The following is a 12,852-nucleotide window of genomic DNA, read 5'->3' as shown; positions in this document are numbered from 1 at the left end:
ATAAACCGTGAGCATCTTTGTCTTGCATTACATTTCAGTTTATTCCATTTATGTTAGGGCTGGAAGGATGTGTATCTCTCAAAGCCTTCCTATGCAGAAGGTTACGCAACATTTTAGATATTGGCTAGGACCTAAAGGGCTATTTTAGATGTGTCCAAGGGCTTAGAATACCCCATAGAAAGTTTTGACTTTTTTTCTTTGAACAGCAGACCACCATGTTGTATAGCAAACTGCTTTAGAAGGTCCCTGCCATGTCATTTCAAAAAAAAGTTTAACATGGGCACACTGTCATGATCTACTGTCAAACACATGGGGCACATGAAACTAAGCCTGTGGCTCTTAGGATCCTGACAGTGATTGCCTTCAGTCTTCAACTCATTTTCCACTAATTCCTCTTATTGTTCAAAACTGAAAGTAGCATGTGGATTTCAAAGTATACATATCTTATGTGTCTTTTTCAAGTGTCATCTCAGTTAAAGTGCTCCCTGCCTTGATCAGTATGCTTTTTAAGAGATTCTAGCTTGAAAACACCCTCTCTTCTCTTGCAGATGTGAAGGTCCTTCTTTCACCATTTCCTTTTGTTATACCTGTTGCTCATTTGTTGACTTAAGAAAAAAATACATACATGTAGAATATAAATGTCATTTTTCTCTGTATACTTCCACTGTCATTTCTGAATAAGACAAATTCTTCAGTCCAGAACTAATACAGAAGAAACAGATCATCCTCCCTGCCACAGACTGAATCCCAATTCTATTGCTAAAAGTGAAATTATTAAATAAATGTCTTTGAACAGTCCTCCTCATTAAGGAGGATAGTAAGAATGGCCATGAAATCGAGGTCCTCTAGATCTTTGGATTCTTTCCTGCAACTTCATGAAGAATAAAGGCATGGCTAATGTCATATAGTGCATGCACATGAGAAAAAGAAATTGAGTTCAGGGCTAATACTGTATATCCATGGACATTATTTTTCCATATACTGTGTGTGTGATAATCAGTTATTACTTACATTCCTGGTACCATGAAAGCATAGCCTTAGATCCTAAGATATCTTAATATACAGTGCAATCCTATACATATCTACTTAGTCCCATTGAATTCAGTGCAGCTTACTCCAGGATAACTGAGTATAGGATTGCAGCCTTAAGGGAGTTTTTAGAAGAAAAGGCTTCTGTGCCCTCCCCCTCCCCAAACATCTCCAGATGATCAGGAGACCCTCTTGAACAATGTGATGGGTCATGGGGAGCTGCTGAAGAAGGGGTATCACCCCAAATCAGACAGAGCCTCACCTTAGTTTGGGCAATTCCCTCCTCCCAAAGCAACTCCCTCAGCACCATCTCAGATTGTTCAGGAGGCCCCCTAAGCCTTTGGGGAGGCTTTTGGGGAGACACGGGAAACTTTCCTTTTGTGAACTGCCTTAAGTTTAACTTAACTTGGAATCCAAGCCATAGTATTTTAAGTTTACATTTGTGTTCAGTGCCCCAGATTTTGAAAAAGATGTCATTGCTAAATGAATTTCTGATGGACTGTGTGATACTTACAAGGTCATGTGCCATTCATTTTAACCTTTCACAAAGAACTGGCTCTGTATACAAAATCCAAGTTGCATCTCCCCTTCATCCCGAAAAGAAAGCAAGCTTGAAGCAATTTGGCTTGTCAGAATGATGAACTAAAGTAGATTGGATTTTGGAATATCACTGCTTTTATTTAAAATATTTTTTTCCATGATATGGAAACCTGCTTGCAGTAAAACCTGTGTTTCCTCTGTCACAGATTTGTATGGATTAGTACTTTTCCTCGGAGCTGATCCTTACTGGGTCAAATATTGGTGGGATCAGCTTCTGTATCGACCGTACTGCAGGAAAAACACACAGCCTCTCTACAACTTCATAGCCAAGATAATGTGGAGGTCAGCAAAGAAGGACGTGATTGATCAAGTAAACACTTAAGTTCTAAGACCCTCTTCATGGCTAACATTCTTACTTAAAACTTTAGTTACTCATTTATTGTTTCATTTATTGTTAGATTCAGATCCCTCCTCAAACAGAAGAGATACACTGGCTTCATTTTTCTCCTGTGGAGAGACACTTTTATCATCGCCAGCATGAGGTGTGCTGCCAGGATGCTCTGGCAAAGCTCAGGAAGATTTCTGATTGGTCCCTCAAGCTTAGCAGCTTGGATAGGAGGACAGTTGCTTCTATTCTGTACCCTTTGTTGCGCCTGCGACAGGCCTGCTGCCACCCGCAAGCTGTTCGTGGGGAATTCTTGCCTCTGCAGAAAAGGTTAATTTCATTTCTTCTTAAACTGGAAGACCTCTCATATTAGTATTGTGTATCTGGTCTTTCAGTATATACTCTAAAATCAATTTGAGTAAAATTCACCCAGTTCAGTCTGTGAAAGAGAAATCTTTAAGTAATTCTTTAGTATTTTGGACCTGATATTGTAAGCATTGACTCTAGAAGAAATATAGTACTTATGGAGAGCTTTTCTCTTGAAGCTGTGTTTACATGATGGTGCTCAAAAGCACCTGTAAGCTCTGATATTCATATAAAATGTGTTTATATTCTACATGCAGGGCAACAGGTGATACAGCCCACAGTGGTCTTAATACTCCACCTGATTGAACATTAATGATTCTTGGAGTTCACATTTCTGATAAAATACAAAACTAAGATACCAGTCCGTGTTTTTAGTCAGTATGGCTTGCATCTAAAGAAGCACGTGTGGAAATCTGCTCAGGCTCTGTGCCACCCTAAAACTATTGAAAAATAATGTATTTTCATTTTAATCTTGCCTTTAACAGATTAAATAATATTCTGAGATAACAATTTGAGTAAAGAAATAAAAAGAGACTCAACTAGCCTTTCCCAACTTGGTACCTTCCAGATGTATTGGCCTACAACTCCCATTACCCACAGCCATCTGGGAATGATGGGAGTCATAGTCCAACACATCTGGAGGGTATTGGATTGGGAAAGTCTGGCCTAAATTATGCAAATAGATTTAGCCTATTGTAGTTGGGCAGCTCCACACATTCTTTCTAAGCATCATAGATCAACTAAAGGGAAATTGGTGGTGTCTTGTGGTGTTTGAGTTCACCACCCTGCTCAAATATACAGCCAGTAGTACTAGCAGTAGCACCAATTTCAAGATACAAAGTTCAGACATACAGCATCTGGGTCCTTGCATTGCTGCCCAAGAGAATGTATACTTACCTCCTAGGTATCGTTGCTACTAGCTCGTACTTATTTTTAGGGTTATCAGTCTGAGTCACGGAGACTCAGAAAGGTTTCATCTGAGAGGAGGTTCCCCAATCCTGTGGCTTCCTCTCGATATCACAGTCCCAGTCTCTCCTCCCTGAGTTGGGGCTGTACCAGTCCACCACAGATCTATTTCTGTGGACTTCCCAGATGCCATAAGCCAGAACCTTGTATCTTGAAATTGGTGCTAAGTGTGTGGAGCTGCCCAGTTTTCTGCAAAGCAATCTCTTTTATGTTACACTTTGATGCAACATAAAGCAAAGCTATGTGTGATGGCAGCAGACCTGAACTTTAGCCACAGATATGCCCCAATCATGTATAAATCAGGTGGTGGGAGTGCAATTTAAAACACAAAAGGCGTACACAGGCAGAAGATAATGAACCTTTCTCCCAATCTGCCACTTTGGTATCCACAGCCCTTTCTCCTAGCCTGGCTTGGTTCCTATATTGGAGCCTGGATGAGGAAAAATGACCTGGACAGTTGGGCAAGTGCAGGGCAGTGCTCAGTTTTCCTCCCATCCATGTACTGCTTTTGTGTGTTTAAATCACATCCCCAGGCCCTGCTTTACACATGACTGGGGCAGACCTGCATTAAAGACATGAGTCTGCCACTTTTTAATGCAGTTTTCCTGATGGAATAGCAGAATTTGACAATGGCAATATCAAGAGTTAAATAAAGATACCCTTCTGGAGGAGGGGAGATGGGGACAGTCATGAAAGTCCATTCACTGCTCTTAAGGACAGCAGGATCTTCTTTTTGCCATGAGGAAAGAAACGCCTCCTTAAACTATTTGTAGTTTAAGTAAAATGAACCATATTTCCGTTAGAAGTGATGTTTTGAGGTTATCTGTAGCGCTTTGATAACTTATTCTCAACTAAATAACCCACATAGTCTATTTGGAAAATCATCTAAAATAAATTACTTGACTCAAGACTGTTTACAATGAAGCCAACAGTGCCAAAGAATCTTTCATAGCACCCAGCTCCAATTAAAATCCAATTAAAAAATCACATTTTGATTTGCAACAAAGAAATAAATGTACTGATTAATTGATTATTGCTTTTCAACTCTACAAATTACTGGTTTCTACACTCTGCTCCTGGAGAAGAAATAGCATAGATATCAGTGTGAAATCTGTTTTGTGAACAATTCATACCCTTGTTCTAGAAATATTCGAATACCAGCCTATATTGGGAAGGGAGCATTTCCACTAATCTTTGCCATCTTACTGATTAAATTGTTGCTGTACATTCACGAAATGTGTAGGTAGGACAAAGTCTTAAATGGACTATAGACTTCAATGTAATGTTCATGGGTGGCAGCAACATAGCAACTGCAGTAGAAGAGCACAGCAACAAAACAAGTAGCTGCTATAAAAAGCACTGCAGGGGAAAAAAATCTCATTCTAGGCTCTTTCCTTTTGAGAGCAATGGGCGATTTGTAGAATGAGAACATGAAAGAGCTCATGGGTATCCTTTTACATTTATATCCACGAACAAAAAAGTAAGTACCAGAAGTTCTGAATAATGCAAACATGAGAATTCAAACAGGGAGCCTGTCATCTTTATCACACCTTGACCTTGTTAGCAAGCGAGTATATTTTGCTTTTGTATCCTGCCCTCTGTGGCGCTCAGAGCAGAATATATGACACCCTTCCCCAACCTTGTGCCCTCTAGGTGTGTTGTACTGCATCTTCCATAATTCCCAGCCAGTGTGGCCATTAGCCATGCTGGCTGGGAATGATCACAGTTGTAATTCCACACATCTGGAAGGTACCAGGTTGTGAAAGGCTGATAAGTTATCTGTTGTCCCCTGTTCAGATAATGCCTTGGCTCAAACTTTCTTAGCTTAGACTTGGGACTATATTAGGCCCTTTGTCTGGATCCTCCACTGAATATGCAGTTTTCTGCAGAGCGTGCCTTTTTAAAAAATCCACATTTTGACTTTCTCAAATTCCTTTTCGTACAGGAGCTGAATTGTGAACTTTGATTCCTTTCTCTCCTTCATTCATTTCTTCTGCCATGTCCTATTCTGCACTATGCTAGAATAACAAGTTCCCCTGTTAGTCATGTCACTTTCCTCTTCTTTAAGTCAATCAATGTAGTCCCCCATCACCCTTCCAACCTTCTGCAAATAATGTGGATTACAGGTCATGGGGGATTTCCTCTCCCCAGCACTACCACCACCTATAAGGAATGTGCTCCTTTGCTAGCCAATCCCACATATGGGGTTTCTTGTTTAAAGTAAATGCTTATATTTCTGGGCATAAGAAACTCTCTGCCACTATAACTCGGTGTTCCACAAGCTGACCCGTTTCTGATTTTACCAATTCTGTTAGAATACTTTAAAACCTCCTAGTATCTTGGTGGAAGAGTCTTAGGGATGAGAAGGGCACTAACACTGCAGACAAGATGAACGATTAAACGAGTAATTTATTAAAGGGATATTTTGTACATAAGGGATTACAAATGTTTACTTCAGGGTTTTCAAAAGACTACTTAGTGACAATTCTTTAGGACTTGAGAGTCACTTGCTGTTACAAGCCTCTAAGGCAGGGCCCCCCAACACAGCAGCTGTGGCACCCATCCAGTGGCACCCATGAAAGGGTCTCCAATGTGGTGCCTGTGGGCACCTGAAATTGTATTAATTAATTAATTACTTTTTTTTTTTTACTATACATACATGGATTTATATGAAGTGCATACAACTTTCTAGCAATTAAACATAGGCTTCAACAAAAACAGACCAAATATCCAAATAAGTATCCATTTGAAAGTGGTATCTATATGCCACCCATTCAAATATTGATAGCATTGTAAGGTCCTAAATTCATTGCCATGAATGTTGTAATATCAGTCCTGTAGCCGTCAGAAGGGCACAGAGAATCCATTTACACTAACCGTGCATTAATTTCCATGAAGCAGATAAATAATTTAAAAGAGTACATACATCAGTGAATATTAAAGACTGTTCCAGTACAAAATGTATCTGTGGAATAACCTCCTCCTGAAAAGAAGCAACTACAGGACATTGCCAAAATATGTTTAAAAGACGCATTACGTGTATTGCACCACCAGCAATTAGCTGAATTAAACAATCCCTTATTAAAGCAACATTGTGGTGTCCAAAACACACAAACAAAAAAGTTTGCAGAATAAGATGCAGCCTAAGATCCATAAACATGTCAGGTAGACGCCAAAGCAGCGATCCACTGATTAGGCATTTTGTAGTGGTGCCCACAGCACTTTCTCAAATTCCCAAATGCGCCTACAGGTCCAAAAAGGTTGAGGACCCCTGCTCTAAGGACTTACTTTACCTCAGGCCAAATTCCCTTAACCCCCACCCCAGCCAAATACCCTTACAACCAGGTCCTAGCTTCTGGGTACAGTCTTCCTTTGACATCAAAGCTCCTCCCATTGTATATCTGGCTGCTTGGACAGTTTATCTGGGCTTTTACTGCCTGCTAGCAAGATCTTCTGGCAGCCTCTTGGCATAACACACCCACCTGCTCCTTACTCCTGATCTTCACCAGCCACATATGGTTATCCCCAAGGGAAAGAATAGCTTAATATTCAAGCCTTAGCTATTCACTTTCTCCTCGGCTTTCTCCTAGTCTTTTTAAAACACCCCACACCAACCAGCAGACCTTCTCCCTCTGTCCACAGGCTCTCTCAATTGTCATACATTAACTGTCATTTCCCAACCATCTTTTTTCCACCTAGCTAGAATTCCCAGCCAATCAGGCTTGAATTAACCTGATCCAGGTCCCATATAACAATATTCAAAGTTACTGTCTCTCTCTCCCTCTTCAGATTGTCACTCAGCAACTACTAAACAGGCCATTGACAGTAACAAAATGAGGCCTCAGGCCTACTCAGATACATTATTGCCTCACAGAGGCCACACAAAGCAAATACCTCATAACTGTTATATACAGGGCAATTCTTATCAGGGCCTCTTGTCTGGGTAGGGACTGTATCCATACTTTGTTCTGTGTAGTAACTGGGAAATAGTTGGTAAATAACAACAGTAGAACAGCATCATTTTTAAATTACAGCAGTTCCTAGGCCTTTCAGTTTGTTGCCATATTAAGTACATTTTTGAAGAGGGTGAATTTGGGATCTGTGTCGCACACTGCGTGCCTACCATTCGTTTTTGGGTCTCTGTTCCAGCACAATGACAATGGAAGAGCTTCTAACATCACTGCAGAAAAAATGTCGGACAGAATGTGAGGAAGTCCATAGACAACTGGTTTGTGCTCTGAACGGCTTAGCTGGTATTCATATTATTAAAGGTAAAACAAGCTGAAAATAATGTGTTGTAGTTCTTGTGAACGTGATAGCCACTTTTGAGATGAAGTAAGTGCATGTGTGTGTGTGTGTGTGAGCGCGCGCACGCGCACGTTCCAAATTAGACTAAATCCAACTGGGCGGTTGTTTTGCCACAGATTCCCCCAGGCAAAAGTAACAGGCTAGATACAGAGGCCTAGTGTGAATATCAGTAAATGTTTATGATGGTAGTGCCTTGGTTTTAAGTAGGGCTGTGCACCACTTTGGCCCAAGGCCCGAACCCCGAGTCAAAGCGGGCTACTTTGGTCACTTTGAGCCCCTTCCAAGGCGAAGCGGAGGGGGCAGGAAGCAACCTGGAGTGGGTCAGGGGTTCCCCAAAGCACTCAGTGTGCTTCAGAGCTTTGGCGCCCCCGGCCCAGCCGTGCCAGGACCTTACCTGAGCCGCCGCTGTCCCCGCCATATCTGTATGGGTCTGTTACATCATGAGTCATTTTATGCCTTTCAAAGCCTTTAAGCATCACTATTCGTTGTATTCCTGAGACAGAACTGGATCTATATTTTTACGGCATATAAGTAATAAAACTTGGAGAATAAGCCCAAGACTTTGGTTGACCTGAAGAAGTGATCCATTCTATGCAGAACGGTTTTACTATCAAGGAGAGACCATCAAGGAGAACTATTTTATAGGACAAAAACACAATCTAACAACTGTCATTTTCATAACCACCCCTCCCACCTGCAAGTATGTTGTCATTGCAGTTGGGACAAAACCCAGAAAGCATGTTTTCTTTTCAGTTGGCACAAAATAGGGAAGAAATTACTTGGTTAATCTGAGAAGAGGATTCAAGGGGCAGAGGAAATAAGGGAGCACATTCAGAGCTTAGCCCATAACATAGGTGGTCTTAAAGGTAATGCATCACACCCTCTAACAGTGAACTCAGTGCCCTCATGCCAGAAGAAATGGACCCAAAGTGGGCTCTCTAAGAAACAAGATGGGATGTATTGGCATGCTTGGTGGGGGGAGCCCTGAGGTTTGCAGAAGTACACCTGAGGATAACAAACCCTCTCCCTTCCTAACATTTGCAGAACAAAGATTTAGCACTTCTGGGGCAACTGGAAATGAGCAAAAACTCTTGTTTCTGGTATGGGGCAGGTTGGTGGAGCTCATATAAGGGAGCTCCGCTGACCTGTCCCAATTGAGAAACGAATTTATCCGCTTATTTCAGGGCTTCCTCTGGGAGGCGTTAAATCTCTGTCATGCAAGCATTAGGTCCTGCTTGCGCAGCGGAATCAGCAGAACCCACCATATGTGCAACAGAATCTGCGGGGCGCAAGAGAATTAGCGGGTGCATAAACACCCCGTTGGATTCCGCCCAGTCTAATGAGGACTGAGCCTATTTAGCGGCAGTCAAAAGCCATGCGATGTTGAGTCCCATGGGAAAGAAATAGTGAAAACCAAGAGGGGAGAATGAATTCGGCTGGTTGCAGCTTATACTATCCTGGAGAAGAGCGTGATTGGCTGGCTGGGTGAAACTCCCTGAACAGGAGTACTCCAGTTAGCAGGTGATAATATGCTGCAACATTTTGTTACAAAAAGTTACATATTTGTACCATTAGAATAGTGGACTGTAAACCCTAGTACCAGGGCAATATGCTGTCCAGTTCAGGCTTAAATAATCAGTGGGAGGTAGCTAAACAAAGGTGGACTTTGGAGGACATATTCAACACAAATACGGTCTCTTGGTGTAATTAATGGGAATTTCCTGCACATATACCTAGTTTGTGTGCAGTTTTTGTGATAAGCGGCTACTGGTTTTGAATTTGAACTCATGAAGGGAAAAAACATGACAATATTTAATATAGTCTTTTCTTTTCATAAGTGTTGTGAACAGTTTAGTTGAAAAACAAATATATAAAATATATTAATAAGAGGGCATGTCATGAATGACTTCCAATAACCTTTATTATTATTTTAGATTTGGATTTGCAATGTTCTGAAAACTTAGTACATTCATAAATCTGTGACGCTGCCTGTAACAGTTAAGTAACTGAATCAATACAGTACTGTTCAATTAGCCCCTTAAGCAAAGCTTTGAAAAATTGCTTCTTCGCACCCCTGTAATTCTTCCTTAAATAAGAGAACTCATCTCAAGTTGGCAACAGCTGGTAGGCTGGATTATGCTGTTGGCACTGGCCATCATCAGTGAGAGAAACCAGAGTTACTCTGTTAAAAGAACAGCTTGAAGAAGAAAAAACCACATTTGTATCTCTTAATATAGATTATGCACTACATCGTTCAACATGCCCTGAAGCAGGCAACTCTACATCTAAGTAATAAATACTTGGCTCTAACAATGGGTAGTTAATATAGCTTTGTTTAGTAAGAATGGGATAGAATCAAACATTTACAATATTGGTCTTATAGGCCTCTTCCAACCCTACTATTCTATGATTCTATGATAAGCCTGATTGCACTTCATTTGTCAGCACATATTTGTTGATTACATTATAACATATTATTTTAAAGGGGGTTGTTTTAAAGCAAGCTTGAAGATAAGGAAAGGCAGTTCATAATTATCACCATTTTTAGTTGTTACTCCTTGTTTTTCAGCTCTTTTGTACAATATTATAAGCGAAATTATTAGCAAAAGTGACTCTGATATATCACCAATATAATTTACAGTTGAATTGAAATGTATGATTTAAACCAGATTTAAATTGCATCCTTTGTTTTTTGGTAGGTTTGTTTTTGCCAAAGATCATTTGTTATAAAATGTTGACCTGTGTCACTGGGTACACACAGAATTTCACTGTTAGAATCAGTTGATTTTAACGCTGGAATGAGTTCGTTGGTCTGACTTTTTCAAGCTTCCAAATGTAGATGTTTGGCAATTTAGTAATCTAATTCTTTGCAGTGATCTTCCTAGCTGGTTGCTGTAGCACATTCTTATATCTGGGATATAATCTGGGATATCTGGGAATAAGAAAAGAAGGTAGACCCATGGAAAGAAAGAGGTTCCCCCCTCTTAGACTGAAGCCTGGTTCATATGCAAGGGGAAACTCTAGTTTCCTGCTATGTGAACAAGTCTGCCTCAGCCACTGGTTCACCTGAGCCACTGGTCCCCACCCCCACCCCACTCTACTTCGCTAGCTATAAGGAGACTAGAAGCATCCAGTATTCCTAATTAAGTCCAAACTCTGGGAATTGGGGTTTGTTTTAACTCTAGTTAGTGAGAAAGACAGGATTTGAAAATATGGTTTGATCCTGGCTTGTTCTCACTAAATAGAGTTAAAACAAACCACAGTTCCCAGAGATTGGGCATCTCAGAAAACTATCGTTTGATTAAAATCAGAAGTGGATGTTTCTGATCTCTTTGTCGTCATAAAACTGAAAGGGGAAAAAGTGGGGAGTGTGCAGTCCAGAGGCTTGTGCAGGCTCATTCACATAGCAGGAAACCATGGTTTTCTGTTATGTCTGAACTGTACTGGAATCATTGCTGAAGTATAGCATAGCTTCTAGAGAGCTCCTGCCCCAGTCCTATTTTCTGCCAAGGCAACAACAGCCATATCCTCTCCTCCCCACCCCCCCACTTCCAAACAGATTTTTAGGTAGAGAGAGGTTTGGGAAGGGCAACAAGATCAACATAATGAGGTCTGGCTACCAGGTGTGAGCTTCCATGAAGCACATCTTGGAAGAATCCAGTTGACTTTACCTAATCGTCAGCAGAAAGGATATGGGAATTTAAAATCTTTAAGAACATAAGAAGAGCCATGCTGGATCAGACCAAGGATCCATCTAGTCCAGCATTCTGTTCACACAGTGGCCAAAAAATTTTGTATGCAGTTGACAGAACCCTTGTCCCCACACTTCCTCAAATCTACCAGGTAAAGAAGGTTGACTGCTTTATTTGTGGCCTGCATTAACAGAGTTAAAGGCAGACAAAACCTTGGTGAAGTAATCCAATATTTTGAAGAAAGCTGTCATCTTTTGATGATAGTGCGGTCACTGAACTTGAGCCGGACATCCTCGAGAGTGAAGTCAAGTGGGCCTTAGGAAGCATTAGTAACAACAAAGCTAGCGGAGATGACAGTATTCCAGCTGAGCTATTTAAAATCCTAAAAGATGATGCTGTTAAAGTGCTGCATTCAATATGCCAACAAATCTAGAACACTCAACAGTGGCCACAGGACTGGAAAAGGTCAGTTTACATTCCAGTTCCAAAGAAGGGCAACGCCAAAGAGTGTTCAAACTACCGCACAATTGCGCTCATTTCACATGCCAGCAAGGTGATGCTCAAAATCCTACAAGCTAGGCTTCAGCAGTATGCGAACCGAGAACTACCGGAAGTACAAGCTGGGTTTCGAAGAGGCAGAGGAACTAGAGATCAAATCGCCAACATTCGCTGCATCATGGAGAAAGCAAGAGAATTCCAGAAAAACGTCTATTTCTGCTTCATTGACTACGCTAAAGCCTTTGATTGTGTGGATCACAACAAACTGTGGCAAATTCTGAAAGTGATGGGAGTACCAGACCACCTTACCTGTCTCCTGAGAAACCTGTACGAGGGTCAAGAAGCAACAGTAAGAACCAGACATGGAACAACCGATTGGTTCAAAATTGGGAAAGGAGTACGATAAGGCTGCATATTGTCACCCTGCTTATTTAACTTATATGCAGAGTACATCATGAGAAATGCCGGGTTGGATGAATCAGAGGTCGGAATTAAGATTGCTGGGAGAATTATCAACAACCTCCGATATGCAGACGATACCACCCTAATGGCAGAAAGCGAAGAGGATCTCAAGAGCCTCTTGTTGAGGGTGAAAGTGGAGAGTGCAAAAGCTGGTTTGAAACTCAACATGAAAAAAACTAAGATCATGGCATCTGGCCCCATCACTTCCTGGCATATCGAAGGGGAAGAAATGGAAGCAGTGACAGATTTTACTTTCTTGGGCTCCAAGATCACCGCAGACGGTGACTGTAGCCATGAAATTAAAAGACGCTTGCTCCTTGGGAGGAAAGCTATGGCCAACCTAGACAGCATAGTAAGAAGCAGAGACATCACCTTGCCGACAAAGGTCCGTCTAATCAAAGCTATGGTTTTCCCAGTAGTAATGTATGGCTGTGAGAGCTGGACTATAAGGAAGGCTGAGCGCCGAAGAATTGATGCTTTCGAACTGTGGTGCTGGAGAAGACTCTTACGAGTCCCCTGGACTGCAAGGAGGTCCAATCAGTCCATCCTAAAGGAAATCAACCCTGACTGCTCACTGGAAGGACAGATAATGAAGCTGAAGCGCCA

At 41.4% G+C, this 12,852-nt stretch overlaps 1 protein-coding gene across 3 annotated transcripts in view; it reads left to right on the top strand.

Moving 5' to 3' along the window:
- The window catches only part of SHPRH (SNF2 histone linker PHD RING helicase), a 70,825-nt gene that overhangs the window by 26,559 nt on the left and 31,414 nt on the right, over positions 1-12,852 (top strand). For 2 of the 3 annotated variants that reach the window (XM_084827749.1, XM_084827750.1), the window contains exons 12-14: positions 1,776-1,939; positions 2,028-2,284; positions 7,436-7,557. In XM_084827749.1, coding sequence (XP_084683875.1) covers positions 1,776-1,939; positions 2,028-2,284; positions 7,436-7,557 — 543 coding nt within the window. The remainder of the gene's footprint in view (positions 1-1,775; positions 1,940-2,027; positions 2,285-7,435; positions 7,558-12,852) is intronic. The other variant, XM_084827751.1, reaches the window with a different exon arrangement.

This window comes from Heloderma suspectum, chromosome 1 (genome assembly GCF_057233095.1).
Source record: "Heloderma suspectum isolate Gila_16-S chromosome 1, 16-S_ref, whole genome shotgun sequence".
NCBI lineage: Eukaryota > Metazoa > Chordata > Lepidosauria > Squamata > Helodermatidae > Heloderma > Heloderma suspectum.
The sequence above is the reverse complement of the archived record's forward strand: the minus strand, read 5'-3'. Positions and strand labels throughout refer to the sequence as shown.